Source organism: Lemur catta, chromosome 24 (assembly GCF_020740605.2).
Source record: "Lemur catta isolate mLemCat1 chromosome 24, mLemCat1.pri, whole genome shotgun sequence".
Taxonomy (NCBI): domain Eukaryota; kingdom Metazoa; phylum Chordata; class Mammalia; order Primates; family Lemuridae; genus Lemur; species Lemur catta.
This window is the reverse complement of record NC_059151.1, coordinates 10812147-10830366: the sequence shown is the minus strand read 5'-3', so window position 1 is coordinate 10830366 and position 18220 is coordinate 10812147. Positions and strand designations below refer to the sequence as shown.

At 36.8% G+C, this 18220-nt stretch overlaps 1 protein-coding gene across 1 annotated transcript in view; it reads left to right on the top strand.

Annotated features, from left to right (window-relative positions):
• Positions 1-13900: 13900 nt before the first annotated feature.
• The window catches only part of STPG2 (sperm tail PG-rich repeat containing 2), a 131685-nt gene continuing 127365 nt past the window's right edge, over positions 13901-18220 (top strand). Inside the window, exon 1 of the mRNA XM_045536637.1 lies at positions 13901-14009. Coding sequence (XP_045392593.1) covers positions 13901-14009 — 109 coding nt within the window. The remainder of the gene's footprint in view (positions 14010-18220) is intronic.

Sequence of the window (18220 nt, the reverse complement as noted above, 5' to 3'; positions counted from 1 at the left end):
TGGAGCCTTTTAATTTTTTTTTTTTTTTGCTAAATCTCTCTTCTGATTGTTGGTGAAGCAGTTCTCAAAACTCTATCCTTTCTGCTCTTGGCTTCCCTAACATTATTTATTCTAGCTCTAATCAAGTATGCCTATAGGCCTCAGCAATTTTAATGTTTTCCTTCATAGGCTCCTCTTCCTTTGCCTTCAAATCATTAATCATGATTTGTTTTGGTCTTCAGGCACTGGTTTTCTCTGTTTGTCTCCTCATGTCAGGTGACCATGAACATGGTTTTAATACCTCTTGTATACTAACTTCCTAATCCATACCTCAACCCCAGTATTTTCTGTATTTATATTTACGTAACTAAATACAAATTCCTGAGTATTGTCAATGTTTTTGCATTTCATACTATGAAAATAAAACATAACTTTTTTTTATCAAACTTTAAATTTCTTAACCATATTAACTGGTATTAGTTAGAAATTTCTCATGTCATTACAGAGATAGCTTCCACATAATCTTTTTCTGAACTTACTCAATTTAATTAGATATGTGAATTAAAAAGGGAAGAAAATCGACACATTCTTAAATTTGTGAGAAATTAAATAAATGTATAACTGCAGCTAGATATAGATTTAAATCAATTTCCCAAGATACAGGCAATAATAATTTCATTCAAGCAAATATTGAGACTTATCTTTAAGCTTATTCTTTTCAGAAAGTATCAACCTGGTATTACATCAAAAACCTGAGGATACAATTAATGCAATGTGAGTAGTTAACATTATCATTATTATAAAAGCAACTTATTCTTTTCTCTTAAAAATCAAAGTTTAATAAATATAAGAAATATAATAAATTTATATATCACTCATTTGGCTGAAAACTCCTTTAGGGCAAAGAATGTGTCTTAGATAGTGTTATGTGTTGAACTGTGTCCTCCCCAAATTTATACATTGAAGTCCTAACCTCTAGTACCTCAGAATGTGACCTTATTTGGAGAGAGGGTCTTCACAGAGGTAATCAAGTTAAAATAAGGTCATCAAGGGTCCCTAATCCAACATGACTGGGATACTCAAAAGAAGAGATTTGGACAGAGGCATGCATGGAGGGGAGATGACGCAAAAAGCCACAGGGAGACGGGGATCACCTCCGAGACAAGGAGAAAGGCCTGGAACAGATTATTCCCTCACACCCATCAGAAGGAACCAACCCTGCTAGCACCTTGACTATGGACTTCTAGGCTCTAGAACTTTGAAACAATAAATTCTGTTGTTTCAGCCACCCAGGCTCTGGTTACTTTGCTATAGCAACCATAGCAAACTAACATGGGTAGCTGGAGTACACACGGGACTCAGTTCTTGAAGCATATCGGGTGCTTCATAATTGGTTATTTTTAAGATGAAACATCTCTATTTAGTCTCAACACAACCAGTGAATTCTTTAACATTTGAGTAACGCAATCAGACCACATAATGGAAAAAATAATCAGGTAATGTAAATTTGTCATATGAACTGCGTTGGTTGCAATCTGCTTTTATGACTATAGGACATCATTTTATCTTTCTTGTAACACTGAAATTTGGTTTCTAACATAGCTAACATATAATATATAAAAATTCTCTCTTTTTCAGTTTCGTGTACTTTAATGATGAACCATATCTGATAATCATGTAACAATAAAATCCATTATTTGACTCGAATATTCAACATTCTCAACATTTATCCTTTACTATATCTTTTGTGGGGGAGAAGGAAAACTTCCCCTTTGCCCCTGGAAGATTCTCTGAAGATCACAATAAGGCAGATTAATAAGAGAAAGAGATTATAAACTTATTTTCTGTGCACATGGGGAGAATCATAGTGATTATACAATATCCCATTGGTGTCCAGATGTTTATACACCCTCGTTTTAGAAGGGAGGGAGAGATGAGGAATATAAGAAATTCTGTTTAGGGGCAATAAATGGTTGCTAGTGAGGATGAATGGATACTTGGGAGAATGAATGGATGGGGGCAAGAGAGTGACTTGTAAATGATTCCCAGGGTTGGGCCTGGTCTGGTTGCATTCTTGATCTTCTTTCCTGCAATATATTGAGATAACAGGGAGGAGAAGGAAAGGCAATTGTTCTTTTTGATGGGTCCTTCTGGTTTTATGCAGATAGAGGGAAAGGTCTTCTAACTCCTACTGATCTCTTAGGGCCTTTAATTAAAAAGAGTCATTATACCAAGGAGTCATATTAATATTTTGGGGTGAAATTCCCTGAGCTCCTATACTTTAAAGAAAAAAACCCTTAAAAAAAAAACACCTATTTTTCTTGATTAACTTTTTTTCTTCCTGAACATATTTTCCTCTTTGGCTTTATATTTTATTTGGGATAATGACTCCTTGTTGAATAATTACTGTATTTCAGACACTATGCTACATAATTTCATATTTCATATCATATTTCATCCTCACAATAACCCAGTGAGTTGGTTATTATTACTTCCACTTTTTAATTGAGGAAATAGAGGCTCAGTGAAACTAGGTGACCTGCCCAAGGTTGTATAGGTAGTAAATGACCAGACCACTAGATGATGATATTATCTCAAGTCTTTCATTTCAATGCCTAGTGTTCTTTCACCTAACACTGTGTTTCCAGACGCAGTTATACTAGTTCTGTATCAATAAGCCCATCGGTTAAAATAATTTTTTTGTAAGTAACATAAATCCTGACTCAAACTGGTTTAAACAATAAAGAAATTTATTATCTCAATATATTAGAAATTCCAGAGGTAGAGTGGGCTCCAATGTTAATCTCTTCCATGGCTTGAGGACCTGTATTTGCCCCAACTTCTATTGTGCTTATGCCCAGTTCATTATTGCCAGGTTTATTCTGTGATTGTAGGGCCATCTAATTTTCAGGAATTTCATCAACACATTCCTCTACAACAACAAGTCAGCTCTGGTCACTGGGTCTAGACACAGCCAAATCCAAAGGAAAAAGAGACACAATTTTGTCCTGTGGTTCTTTCTTAGCAGTAAAATTTTCCCAGCATTCTAGCAGACTCTGTTTTACAACTCTTTGGCTGCTGTATGAGTTTTCTATTGCTGTCATAACAAACTGCCACATATTTTGTAGCTTAAAACCATACTCATTTATTATTTCACAGCTCTGTTGATCAGAAGTGCAGGTGGGCTCAACTGGGTTCTCTGTTTAGGGCTTCATAAGGCCAAAGTCAAAGTGTAGGCTCACTGGGCTTCTATCTGCAGGATTTGAGGAAGAATATATTTCCAAGCGCATCAAGGTTGTAGACAAACTCCAGTTCTCTGTGGCTGTGGACTGAGGTCCCTGTTTTCTCGCTAGCTATCAGCTGGGCATAACTCTCAGCTCCTCGGGGCTGCCTGCATTCCTCATCAAGTGGTTCCCTTGAATCCTGCTTGTAGTTCAAATCTCTGATTTTCCCTTCTGCCAACAGCTGAAGAAACCTCTCTACTGTTGAGTGCTTGTGTGATTAGATTAGGCCTATCCAGATAATCTCATTTTAAGGTCAACTGTCCCTTCTAACATAACTTAATCATGAGTGTGACATCCCATCATATTCACAGTTTTCAGGGATTAGGGTGGTACATCTTTGGGGGGCCACTTTAGAATTATGCCTACCACAGCCACAGTTGGGTCACATGCCCTTTTCTGAACTAATCAATGGCAATGGGAATGAATTACCTTAATTTGCTCAGGTAGTTTTCTGGGATGGAATGGAAACATTGGGGGAATAAACCACAATGTTCATTATGTACTGAATTATAATTCTCTTGAGAAGTGCCAAATGGGTTCATATCTTCTCTGTACTATATGTATTATATGTATATTATATATTTATATATTGTATAAATATATAATATATATATTTTACAAAGAATACTATTATCTGGATAGTATTTTATTTTCCTTTTTATTTTTCATAATGCTTAGTAAATACTGGTTGGGATATTGGTTAAACATAATGCTAGGGGAGATGAAAAAGACACTTTTGAAGTAAAGACTAGTATTTGAGAACAAAAAAGATGCACTTTTCTGTTTTCCCCATCATATCATGGTAAATAATCTTAAAAAGAGAGAGCTGATTAACGTGTTGAGCTGATAGATCTAGCAGTAGCATTATGGCTACAATCTGGAGTTTCTTACAAATCTTTGTGTGAAACTTGTTAGTAGAATTATGGTAGATACAGAGAGAATATCGTTCTAGCTAAGGTAAGTAACCTTAGATGTCTGGGAAAAACTTCCTATAAGAAATCACTGCCCACTTAGTATTACCATTAAGAAGCCATTTATGGACTCGTCAACTTTCAACGGTCTCTAGTACTGCTTTCAGAGTTCCTCTGAAGGCTGGCCATGGTGGCTCATGTTGTATTCCCAGGACTTTGGGAGGCTGAAGCAAGAGGATTGCTTGAGGCTGGGAGTTTCAGATCAGCCTGAGCAATACTGAGACTTCCTATCTACAAAAAAAAAAAAAAAAAATTAGCTGGGTGTGGTGGTATGAGCCTGTAGTCCCAGCTACTTGGGAGACTGAGGCAGGAGGATCACTTGAGCCCAGGAGTTTGAGGTTACACATTAATGGAGTGACATGCTGTATAGGCAGATTTCCCTTACATTCCAATAAACTATGTAGGGTGGCCTGGGACAGTGTAGCTAAGGTAGATTTCATTTTCCCTATTCTCTCTTCATGTGTGACCTTCCAGAAGCCATTACCTTTGCCCAAATGATAACTTTCCTTTAAAGGAGATAACTTTTCTTCAGGCAAAAATATCTCAGTAGGGGCATTTCCCTCTTAAAACCTCTTAAGTAAGGATCTTCCATTTTTGATTGCACCATCTGGCAAGAGCGTTCACCAAACGATGGTTAGGCAGGACTGCTCCATGAGCCGAGCCAGGGTCAGGAAATGCTCTGAGTGCAGTGTACATTCTGCTTGTTTGACTAATGTGCTATGTCTCATACGTTGAAATGTAGCTGAGGGGCTGATAAGCTTTTTGAACTATAAATAATTCCGGAAAGTGAAATGATAGTAAAAACATTGGACAGATCTGGGACTTCTGCTTTTAAGAAATAAAAAGTCAACTGCATGGTAAATTGAGTGGACCATAATCATTTCCTATTGTTTCTAGATCAACTTTTTCATTTTTAAGTATGAGGAAACTAAGGTCTAATTGGGTATAACTAGCCTAGGGTAAGCAGTTAGTAAAACTAATTCAGACTTTTGAGCTCTTAGTCTTTCTAGTACCTGATTTTAAGCATTCAGAGACAATGGAGTCACCAGTCCACTTTATTATACTATAGAGTTTTATTATATATCTGTAGTACTACAAAATGTATATTTGATATAAATTAATGTTTAATATTTATAAGTTTTTGGTGTATTTTATTATAGATAGATATTTCCTTTGGGTTACTTAAATTATTCATCCAGTCCTGGAATTCTGGTTACTGTGTTCATGAATAAGGACATAAAACATAGTATATTGGACATATTTTCAAGAACTTTTTATTGTTAGGTTTCCTATTAAATTATTTAGGTGGAACAATAAAACTAAATTATTTCATGTATGAATTAATAAAAGGATGCATGATTTTATTAGCATAAATTGGTGAAATTGTGCCATCTAGTGCCCTTTACTAAAAAGCAAAACACAACAAAACAAAACAAAAAAAAACCACTTCTTTTTAAGATTTATTTTTCAGTTCCTAGAGTCTTAAATGTTGCAGATTAAACTAAGTCCAGAAATTGATTTGCTCACCCCTAATACTACAGATAAGGAATATGAGTACAAAAATGAAAATTGGGACATGTTACTGGATAAGTGTATTCCAGGCACAGGAGAAAATTCTAGCCACTCCCTAGGGATTAGTGTGGTCATCCCAAGCATTTCCTAACATTTGTTTTCTCTACCTAGTATAACATTCTCTGTGTGTATTAGTGAGGACAGGAGTAAGAAGAACTGTGATGAGACTGGAAACCACTAAATAATGAGATTCTTGGTGGTTGGTGGTGGAGGGGAGGGAGGACCCCTCGGAAGCTGGTTTCTTCTCCCCTTCCTTGCCTTTCCCTGTCCACTGTGTGGCCACAACAGTCCCTACCCTGACAACTGGAGGAATCAGGGTTGTGTCTTTATATGTGTGCGTGTTTTGATAGGAGGAAAAGAGGAGTTACAGGTTGCATTACAACAAACAGGGGGAGTGTGAGCGAGAAGGTAAAGAAAAAAGATTATTATTTTTTTTTAGTGTGCTGGTAGCTGATGTTAATTGGTAGAAAGTTTTTGAGTCACATTTATCCAGATTTGGGTTTGCGTGAATTTGGAATTACCTAGGAGAGTTAATTTTCATATGTTCATAAAAAGGTGGGGGAGCAAAGAAGGGTTAAATGTGGGTACCTTATAAAATTGTTGGGTGGAAACCAAACCTACTGATGTAATGAATATCAAGTCCTTTCAACTACAAATATGTTAGGAAAAATTTCTGCAGCTACCACCTGTACATATGGACATATGCACATTATATTAGGTATTATGCCTGTGAAATTAAGCTAAAGATTTGTGTAGTAAGCTTCACTTAACTATTAACTGTGTGCCATCTTGTGACTTTTATTTTCTCCACATTCCTTGTGTCTTAGATTGCTATTTAACTTATGCTTTTGAACTTGTGTTAACAACTATATATCCATATTTACATGTCTATAAAAATGTTTTGCATAACTCTCAATGTCTTGCTCATAGTAAGTAATTGACAGATACTTGTTATTTACTGGGCTTTGGTAGAATTTCCTTTACCATGTTTAAAGGCCTGTTGTTAACAAACCTTTTATATAACAATCATGAAAAAGAAATATGCTTCATCAAACATCTGACATTTCATAAGCATTCATGTAACTTAAGGTAATTATTTAATATTTTATTTTTTATTTTTAATTGTGGTAAAAACCACATAACGTAAAATTTACAATTTTAAGTGTATAGTTCACTAGCATTAAAGTATAGTCATGTTTTTGTGCAATGCATCTCCAGAACCTTTTCATCTTTTAAAATTCAAACTCTACACTCCTTAAACAACAGTTCCGAGTTTCCCCTTCCTCCAGCCCCTGGTAACCACCATTCTACTTTATGTTTCCATGAATTTGACTACTTTAGAAATTTCATAAGTGGAATAACAGAGTATTTGTCTTTTTGTGACTGGCTCATTTCACTTAGTATAATGTCCTATAGATTCATACATGCTGCAGCATGTGACAGGATTGCCCTCCTTTTTAAGGCTGAATATTATTCAAGGTCATTATTTTTAAAGTACTTAGACTGTAATCAGAAGACTCAATCAATGAGAACTATAAGTCAATTTAATATGGTCTGTGTCCATAACAGAAAAATATAGCCACCTATATTTAGTAAAACACTGTGCAATGCCGAGACAGAATTCCAAACAATTGAGAATCTTCTAAAACTATAATAAACTCCTTTGGGACCATGATGCAAGACAGTAGCTTTTAAAAATGCCATGTAAACATATTCTTAAATTTTTATCAACAATTTATACGTTGAGTGAAATGAGATTTGAATCTCAATACCCACCTAGTTTCCATTTTTAACACATTTAATTAAAAGGATGAGAAATGTCAAATTCATCAATTTCCAGTCTTTTAAAAGCACATAACATATTTTAAAAAGACTTTTAATTTAGTTTTCGTTTGTCTTTCTTAGAAGGAAAAGTAAAATGCCTTACTATTCCATGTATATCTTTAAAAATAATTTGTTATTTTCCTACCATTAAAAGAATAGTTTTTACCTTTTTATATGGTTGAAAATTTTTTTAGACAGTAATATTTCATGATATGTGAAATTCAACCACACACACACACACACACACACACACACACACACATATGCAAATTACCAGTAAATTGTTAAGTGGAACTTCCCAACCTAGGAAGACCCAACCCATAATAACCTATGATAAGGAAGAGAGAGCAATCGAAACATCAGGCTGCTGCATTTGCTTTGATCTCAAACTCAGTTTTTGTAGGGCACAGAAAAACCAGCAGTTGCCACTTCTCCCTGGTAGGTAATTTATTATATAAGATGATTTTGGTCAAAGGAAAGGAAGACAGTATTTCAAAGACATTTCTGCACCCTCATGTTTATCACAGCACTATTCACAATAGCCAAGATGTGGAATCACAGCACTATTCGCAATAGCCAAGATGTGGAATCAACTTAAGTGTCCATTAATAGGTGAATGGATAAAGAAAATGTAGTATATATGCATATTGGAATACTATTCGTTATAAAAAGAATAAAATCCTGTCATTTACAGTAACATGGATGAGCCTGGAGGTCATTATGTTAAGTGAAATAAGTCAGGAACAGGAAGATAAATATTGCATGTTCTTACTCATATGCAGAAGCTAAATAAACTGATCTCACACAAGTAGAGAGTAGAATAGTGGTTACTAGAGGCTGGGAAATGTAGAGAGAAGGGAGGAATAGGGAGGGATACAAAATTACAGCCAGATAGAAATAAGTTTTAGTGTTCTATACAGCACCATAGGGTGTCTATGGTCAACGATAATTTAATATATATATTCAAATAGCTAGAAGACAGGATATTGAGTGCTCCCAACACAAACAAATGATAAATGTTTGAGGTGAAGGAAATGCTAATTACTCTGATTTGATCACTATACATTGTAGGTATCAAAACTCACTATGGACCCAATAAATATGTACATTTATTATGTGTCAATGAAAAAAATAAAATTTTGCTTAAATATATGCATAAATGCATAGATGTATATCATTTTATAATAAAATTATAGAGTTTATTTTTTATGGATATATATGGGATAATCACAGATAACTTTCCAAAAAAGTGTTAATTCACATTTCCATATTCTATTATGAAATTATATTTTCTTGCATCCTCCTAGAAAATACGTTTTATTGTTTTTTTCAATTTTTGCCATTCTGGTGGGTAACAAAGTGCTATTTCAGGCTGAGTGTGGTAGCTCATGCCTGTAATTCCAGCACTTTGTGGGGGCCAAGGCAGGAGGATAACTTTAGGTCAGAAGTTTGAGACCAGCCTGGGCAATATAGTTAGACCCCATCTCTAGAAAAAATAAAAATAAAAAAATTAGCCAGGTGTGGTGGTGCATACCTGTAGTCCTAGCTACTTGGGAGGCTGAGGTAGGACGATCACTTGAGCTCAGGAGTTTGAGGCTGCAGTGAGCTATAATTGTGCCAATGTACTCCAGTCTGGGCGACAACAAAACTGTATCTCAAAAAAAAAAAGTGATATTTTGTTGCGATCTTGATACAAATTTCCTTACTACTGTGGGCATCAATAGGCATTTTTGGCTATTTCAACTAGTTCCTCTGTAAATATCTTCTTTATATCCTTTTCTATTTTTCTACTGGATTTCTCCATCTTCCTGATAATTTTAAAGACTGTATGATATAGTATAGATATTCAATTTCTTTGTGTGTTCTGTATTGAACATGTTTTCAAAGCTGTTGCCTAGCTATTGATTTTTATTCATGGCATCTTATGTTACATAGTAGCTTTAAATTTTGATATTGTCATATAATGACTATCTTTTCTCTTAAAGCTTCTAAGTCTCTAGAGTTAAGAAGCTCTCTCTTGCCCACACATATTGTTTTCTAGATTTTTACACATACATTTTATTGTTTTATTTGTTACATTTAAATGTTAAACATCTGGAAATTATTTTTCTAAATGTGCAATATAGGCATAAATTCTGTTTTCTTTTAAATGGATAGTTGTGCCAGAATTATTAAAGAGTCCATCCTTTCTCAATTAAAATATTATAAGATATTATAAAATTGTCTTAAATGTTTACATATATTAGCAAACATTTCTAGTTTCTTTCTTTAGTTCTCCTGATTTATTTGTCTCTTCTATGCCAAAACCACATTGATTTGATTATAATGGCTTTATAGCCAGTGTATTTTTTGATATTTGGAAATCAGAGTTATTCTTTACCATTCTTCTTTTTCACAGCTCTCTATTCTCCCACATTATTATACCAAAAAACCAAGTGGGATTCTAACTGGAATTGTGTAAGACTGTACACTAATTTTGGAACAATTGCTATTTTATGGTGGCGTTTTCCCATTTAATTTTGATATCTTTCCATTTGTTCATTTTTTCTTTATTTAGATTCTATGCCTTTCCTATGCACAATTCTGCGTCATTATTTTGTCATTATTGTAAATGGGATTTTTTTTTCTAATTTCTCTTTTAGGTACTTGTTATGATAGATAAAAGCTATTGATTTTTTATATATTTAACTTGAGTATGGCCACTACACTTAATTATTTTAATTGTAGGGTAATTTTAATATATTTTCCTGTCTTATTTTGGTATTCAAACACAAAACAAGCAAAAAGAGATATTTTTATATCTTGCTTTCCAATTATTAGCAGTTATTTTATTTTTCTGTGTTTAATAGGCACACCATCATTAAGTAATAATTATGACAGAGGCATCTCTATTTGTTTTTAATTTTAATTGAAATAGTTTTAGTACTTTGGTGTTTAGGATAATATTTACTGGTTTTAATTTTTCTAAGTATTCTTTAGTATACTTAAGTTGTATTCTTCAATTTAGAATGTAGAAGTCTCATTAGGAATAGTTCTTTAGTTTTATCAAATGCTTTTCTGTATCTACTGATATGAACACATATTATTTTCTCTGATAATTTGTTAATGTAGAAGATTATGTTATTGGTTTCCTGAAACTGAATCATCCTTGCAATCATAGAATATACTTATTTGGTCTTAATGTATTATTCTTTAAAAACATTGCTAGATTCTGTTTGCTATTATTGTATTTGACTTTTTTGATATATATTAATGATAGAGATTAATTGTTTTATTCTTTTTTGGTAGAATCTCGATCATGTTTTGGTATTAAAGTTAATTGAGAAATGAATCATGTTTCATTTTGTGTTTATATATAATTATAATTTTGTGTTAATATATTTTTTTAGCCGCACATGTATTCCAGACTATTGACTCTCCAAGAAATATTTGCCACAATGAAAGATAATAAAAAAGATTTACTTCTCTCACTTAAAAATATTTCCCAATCTTGAAATATTATGCACCATTCTGGTTACTAAACCATAAGAAGGAAATAATAGCTGGGAAATATGCAGAGAAGAGCAGCCAGTGATCAAGGAAATAGATTTTCATACTAAAAACTTTTTAACACATTAACTGCCCTGTGAGTTGCATTTAACTCATGCTAGTTTTGAGCCCAGGGCCTTGTGAAGCACACATAACTCATGTCTCTTCACCTTGGGAACCACACGAACTATTTTTCAAGTTGCATATAATTCACACACAGAAAACAATAAAAGTAACAACTTTTTCATTAAATTAGGATTGTTTTGTTTTCGAAGTTTTTATTCTATTTTAATAATAAAACACCATGGCCCCAAGGAAAAGTTTTATTTTTTTCCTAATGTGGCAGTCAATGTGTTAAAGAAAGACTTTTTGTTAAGAATGGAGAATTCTGAGAAACCAAGCATTACAAAATTATGAAGACTCTATAAGTCGTACTTCACTACAGTGGTATGATATTTAGATAGCACCTGGCCAGAAAACCCAGAAACACTGGAGTCCTGTCATTCATCAACTCTCTGTGAAGTCCTTGAGGAAAGAACATTCACAGAAGAGGCAGACAAGGCAAATGAACACTGTATTCCTAGCTGGTACCTGAGTCACAAACTTCTCTTTCAAGGTTTGTAAATGAGCTAGGAGGGACTCAATAAAGAACTCCTTTTGTCTAGGGTTAACTTTAGTGGCCAAAAATCATATCAAACAGAAAGCACATAAAACTTGCATTACCACTTCCATTTCTAATCTCAAACCCAAATATGTACAGACAAGGAAAGAGCAGGCTGCTATAGGTGTGCATGGCCACAGGAGGGGGTGGGAGTCTGCATCAGTATCTACAGCAACCATGGCCTAGACCTGAATTTGCTCTCTGGGTTGATATCCTTGTTTGGATCATCAAGGGCAAATGATGTCCTTGAGGAATGTTCAATAGGAGTCGAATTTACAAGCATCCTTGGATCATTCTCCAAAGCATATGGATTTTTCTCTTTTCACCCCTATGACTTTTTCTTCCCAGTTATGTCATAGTAAATGTATTCTAGGTATTCTGAATAAGCATTGGTGACAGCTTGGAAAATAAGGTTAAAATAACATTGAGAAAACTATGAGGGTTTCTCTAAGAATGCAGGGAGAATTAAAGTCAGTGAGAAAACGATCACTGATCAGTATCTAGTTTCTGAGACACTTAGAAAGAGATTTCCAAAATACTGTGATATTTGTTTTCTTACCATTTTATGCATCTTACTTGTCACCTCTCCTTTTGTATTATATTATGTCTCTTTCCCCATTAAATAGAGAATACCTGAGGACAGGGACTTTTTTATAACTTTGTTCCCCAAAACCTAGCAGGGTATGGAACCTACAGTGTACATCAATAAGTGTTTTTTTTAAGTGAATAATTAATTATTCAGCTAGCTACTGAACAGAAAAAAAGGTACTGTATTACAGATACATCTTTGAGAAGCATAGAGCCCTGTATGGAGAATATTCTAACACATATAGCACAATTAAGCCATGGTAATTGATGTACAAAATGAATTGGCACATTGTGTATGTATTACAGAGTATAAATACTACAAAAACTTGTAGTAGGGACAAATTAAGGTACTGAATAGTCCATTTGGGGGCCAGACATGGTCAAGGTAGGATTTGCCTAAGCCTTTAGGGATGTTTCGAATCTAGATAGGATTCTTGCTGGGAAAAACAGCCTGAGACAAGTAGAGGGGGATTCTGACACAAAGTCCTTAAGACCTAAGGAGAAGCCACGTTCCTTTTGCTCAAGGTTAGGAGACCCATTGGTTGAGGGGGTGGACTGCACTTTCTCAATGCCCTTGCTTTGCAAACAAAGAGACAAATCAGTATTGCCATTGCCTGGCATCTGCCAACAGAAGCAGCCTTTTAGTCACTTAAACACTTACTCGGCTTTAGCTGGTGAGCTTTTCCGCTGGGTCCCTGGGTCCCCATTTGTCACCGCCCCGTCCCCTGGGTTTCTCGCAGGAGTCTGGATTAGCTGCGGGGTAGGGTCAGAGGTGCTTTCGCTATGCGGGGGCACGTGCAGCTGTAGCAGGAGCGTGGGGTGGGCTTGCGGGGTCCAGGCTCTGCCTGGCATGGCTGCTTTCCTCCCTAGCGCCTTCTGGTCGCCTGAGTTATAGGGCAAGGGGATCCAGGTCGGCGCAGCGTCCTCAGTCCCCTCACCCCTTCTAATGCGTTTTCCAGGACTCACCTGCACAGTGAAAATGACCCGGGACCTAAGGCAGGTCCCGCGGTGAGAAACACTCCCGCCTTCCCCTACAGGGCGCGGGGCGGGGCCTCGACGGGAGCGAGCGAGCGAGGGCTCGAGGCTCGCTGTGCGCATGCTCCGAGGGCTCAGCGCGGGAAGGCAGCTTCGAGACTCTTCTTCCTCAGGATTCCGGGCCGGAAGGAAATGGGCGGGGCCAGGGCCGGAAGTGCAGGGCCGGACGCCTGCCGCCCAAGCTTCGACGGAGGAGCCTATGAGCTCTTCGCTGGGGAACCGCTGATTGGGTGGGAGCTCTAACTTCCGGTCTCCTTTCCGTTTTACCTCAGGGCCGGAGAACTGGAGGGAAATTTGGTACCAAGGAGCGGGTGGGGAGACAACCCATACGCTGGTTCCGGTATTTAGGGCCGTTCTGCCCGGGCCTCCTCAGAGCAGGGCTTCCTTCTGCTCCAGGCCGCCTCTGCCTTGTTTCTAGTCCCTTCCCGGCACCTGTGCTCCTAGCGGCCTCCGCCATCATGTATGACCGCGCTCCCCGCGCGCTCGGGCTGGCCGAAGGCGGCAGCACAGAGGCCCATGTGGGCCCCGGGTCCTACCAGGTTCCGTTCCGGAAGCCGCGGGCCGCAGGTAGGGTGTCGCGGGAGGCCACCCGCCCGTGACAGGTGCCTCACCCCCAGCCGCTCCCCGTCCGTGACGGGAACGCAAGAAGACGGGAAGCAGGCAGGGAAGCACGGCCCTCATTTTACAGACGGGGACTGATGGGGTCACTTGTCCCGTTTCGCAAGGCTGGTGAGCATGTGACTAGGAGGTTTTTTTTTTTTTTTTTGTGACAGAGTCTCGCTCTGTCGCCTGGGCTAGAGTGAGTGCTGTGGCGTCAGCCTCACTCACAGCAACCTCAGACTCCTGGGCTCAAGCGATCCTCCTGCCTCAGCCTCCCGAGTAGCTGGGACTACAGGCATGCGCCACCATGCCCGGCTAATTTTTCTATATATATTTTTAGCTGTCCACATAATTTCTTTCTATTTTTAGTAGAGACGGGGTCTCGCTCTTGCTCAGGCTGGTCTTGAACCCCTGACCTCGAGTGATCCTCCCGCCTCGGCCTCCCAGAGTGCTGGGATCACAGGCGTGAGCCACCGCGCCCGGCCCAGGCAGATGCTTCTTATCTGACCACCCCCATTTCTCTTTGAATATATACTGCGTGAGAGCCCCTTTCCCCACATTCTGTAAAGAAAAGCCATATGCTTGAGAAGTGGAGTGGGGATAGATAATTTAAATAATTATTTGCTCTCTTTTGTTTGCAGGTAGTGACTTAGTCAACACTTTTAATAAATACTTCAAGCTGATTTTCTGGAGCTTCATACCGTCCAAATCACAGTTTTTCTTAACCTGAATTTTCCTATACCTACACTGTATATTTTTAAACAAATGCTAGGATCTATTATTCTGTTGACATAACGGATCATGGCATCTACATCATTTTCTCCTGGTTCTTTTTCCAACTATTGTCTTGGAAAAGTGTATGACACAGGGTTGGGACCTAACAAACATTTGTTAAGTGCTAAATCAGGGAGTCATTTTCATCCCCTCTCCAAAATATCATTCATAGTCTTCTTTAAAGGTTTTCATTTTCCCAACACCTTGTAAATGTTTATATAGCATACTTAACATCCTTTGCTTGTTGTTACTTTTCTCATGTGTACTTTCTCATTCATATCCATAGCTTCAACTACAGTCCATATTCTGATTCCAATAACTCTCAGAAGAAAGTCTTTAGACAGATAGATGATTTATGTCTCTAAAATGAGCTTTCTCCTGACTTATAGACCTTCAGCATTGCCAGTTACTTTTTTGGACATCTCTACCTGGATGGTCTCTGGTATCTGAAGTTCTAAGTGTCTGAACTTATAATTTTCTGCAGCAATACTGGCCCCTTTAAAAAAATTCCCTATGAGTCTGTCATAAACTTTAAGCTTTGGAATTATTCTGTAGTCTTTTCTCCCTGACCACTCTCTCTGATCATGAGACCCAATGATTCTATCCTCTCAATGTCTCTCTAATTGGTCCCCTTTTTCCATTTAACTGCCCTTGACTTAGTTCTAACCCTCATTAATTCTGTTCTGAATTAAACTCATAAAATATAACTTGTTTCCCTTTATATCAGTCTCTAATCTGTCTTCTGTCTTGTGGCTAGAGTGATCTTTCTAAGATATAATTATTTGTAAAAAACAAACAAAAAAAAATCCTTTGTAACAACATCAAGGTTGAAATCTGAACTCCTTAATATGGCGCATAATGTTCTTTCATGTTCTAATCCCTAATGTGGTCAGGGATTACCTGATCTTTCCTGGCACCCACACTTCCACCTACACTTGACCTACATTTCAGCAATCCTAGCTTTACAGTTTTCCCAAGTTCATGCTCATTCACCTCTATGCCTTTGAACCTGCTAGTCCCTCTACTCAGTGTGCTCTGTCTTCCTTCTTTACCTACTTCTATTCTTTAAGACTCAGCCAAAGTGAGTTGTTCTCTGACTTTGGTCTTTCTCAGGTTTTTTCTCTCTGACTATTTAATGACACTTTTATAGCACTTTGATCCTATATTGTAATTAATGTTAATTGTCCGGCAGCCCCACTAAAATGTGAATTGCTTGAGGGCAGTAACCATGATCTTTATTATTCTCAGTTTTTAGCTCAATACTGTAACATATAAGTGCTCAATTAAAAACAAACAGTAATCTTGAAATAAAGTTAAAATCTAATGAGCCATATATAGCAGAATTTAAAACTCATAACTTGTGTTGGTTCTGCTTTGAAGGGAGTAACTAAGGTATGGCCAGGCCTTTTTTTTATTTTTATTTTTTTTAACTTTTATAGGATTGTGTCTTGTTGACCTATGAGAGAAACTAGGAAATTTCATGCTTGGTAAATTTGAGCCACTGCATACTATAGATCCCTGTTTTACCAATGCTGGTAATCAATAGAAGGAACAGTTGTCTCTTTAGTGATTACTAGATTTCTCTGGTAACATAATTTGAAAGTATCTAGCATCTTTTTCCTAGGTACTTTCTACCTCACTAGTCTTTTTTTTTTTTTACATAAAATTATCCAGTTTAATCATTTTTAGTATACAGTTTAGTAGCATTAAGTACATTCACATTAATATGCAAAGAACAACACTATCTCCAGAACTCTTTTCATCTTACAAAATTGAACTTTGTATCATTAAACAACAACTGCACATTCTCAAATACCTCCTGTCCCTGACAACCACCCATATAATAACCCATAGAGACTTTCTGTTACTATGAATTTGCCTATTCTAAGTATCTCATAGAAGTGGAATCATACAATATTTTGTATAATTTATGACTGGCTATTTTCTCTTCACATAATATCTTCAAGTTTTATTCATGTTGTAGCATTGGTCAGAATTTCCATTCTCTTAAAGCCTGAATAATATTCCATTGTATGTATATACCACGTGTTGCTTATCCCATTGCTTAGTCAGTGGACACTTGGGATGCTTCTGCCTTTGGATTCTGTGAATGCTGCTGCTATGAACAGTGGGATACAAATATCTCTATGATACCCAGCTTTCATTTCTTTTGGGTACATACCCAGTGTTTCCATTGCTGGGTCATATGGTAATTCTTAATTAAGTTTTTGTGGAAGCACTACACTGTTTTTCACAGTGGTTGCATCATTATACATTCCCACGAGAAGTGCACAGGTTTCCTGATTTCTCCACATTCTCATCAACATTTACTATTTGCTGAATCTTTGAAACAACTATCCTAATGGGTAGAAGGTTCTACCTCACTAGTCTTTAAGACCAATAACATTATACTATGCAGAATATATAGAGTTATTTAAGTTAAGGGTCAGATACATTTTATAGAGTATGATGTGGGAAGAGCAGATGTTGTGGCTTTATATAACTTACTTGTTACCTGGAACTTGACAAGAAGAGAGGAACTTAGGCCCTTAGATGCAGATACTCTTTATTCCCAACATTTCTCTCTCCTAACCATCATCCTCTTCTTAATATAGCCTGCTTGGTTAATACTCCAGTGCACCGTCTCCGCATTTTCCTTAGGAAATTCTTTCCATCTTAATTTGAAACTCCATTTCTTGATTAGGGAGAATCTCTTTTACCCTATCCCTTGCAAACTGAAAGGGATCGGCCTAAGCTGCTCTGCTTTCTGCTTTCACAAGGTGGGAGAGAGAATGGATACTCAAATTCCAGATTAGTGAGAGCTGTGCCTGATTTTCTCACAATTATCTGAGAAGCAAACATCTCTTATCAAAGTAAATTTTCCCCAGAGACAACCAGCCTGGTATAATGTGATAAAAACATACTCCTTTTAATAATGTGACTGCTCCTGACATTATTGTGCTAAGTAGTATTTCATTGCTTTTTGAGCTTATCTGTGTAACAAACGGCACCCCCCATTAGCTGTATATTGGTTATCTATATTGGTTCTCTATTAGTTATATAAGCTGAGTGACATCATCTAATTGTATTCTTTCCCAGATTTTTTCTTTGATGGGGAGTAGTTAGCTTTATCTGCCACAGAAGAATTAGTTATCCATGGTCTTATACACATGCCTGTGTGCTTATGCCAACAATGATGATTTTATCTTACTAGCCAATCAGAATATAGGGAGGCTGCATCAGGGAATGCAATCTATCTTTATTTAAGTTTAAATAAATGATATGTCTGTGATTGCTATATATGTTGATATACCTGAAGATGAGTACGTGTTTCAAAAACTTAGTTATTGCTTATATGTGAAAAATGCCCTTTTCTTTGTTTTGTGGCTGTAGTTGTGGCTATT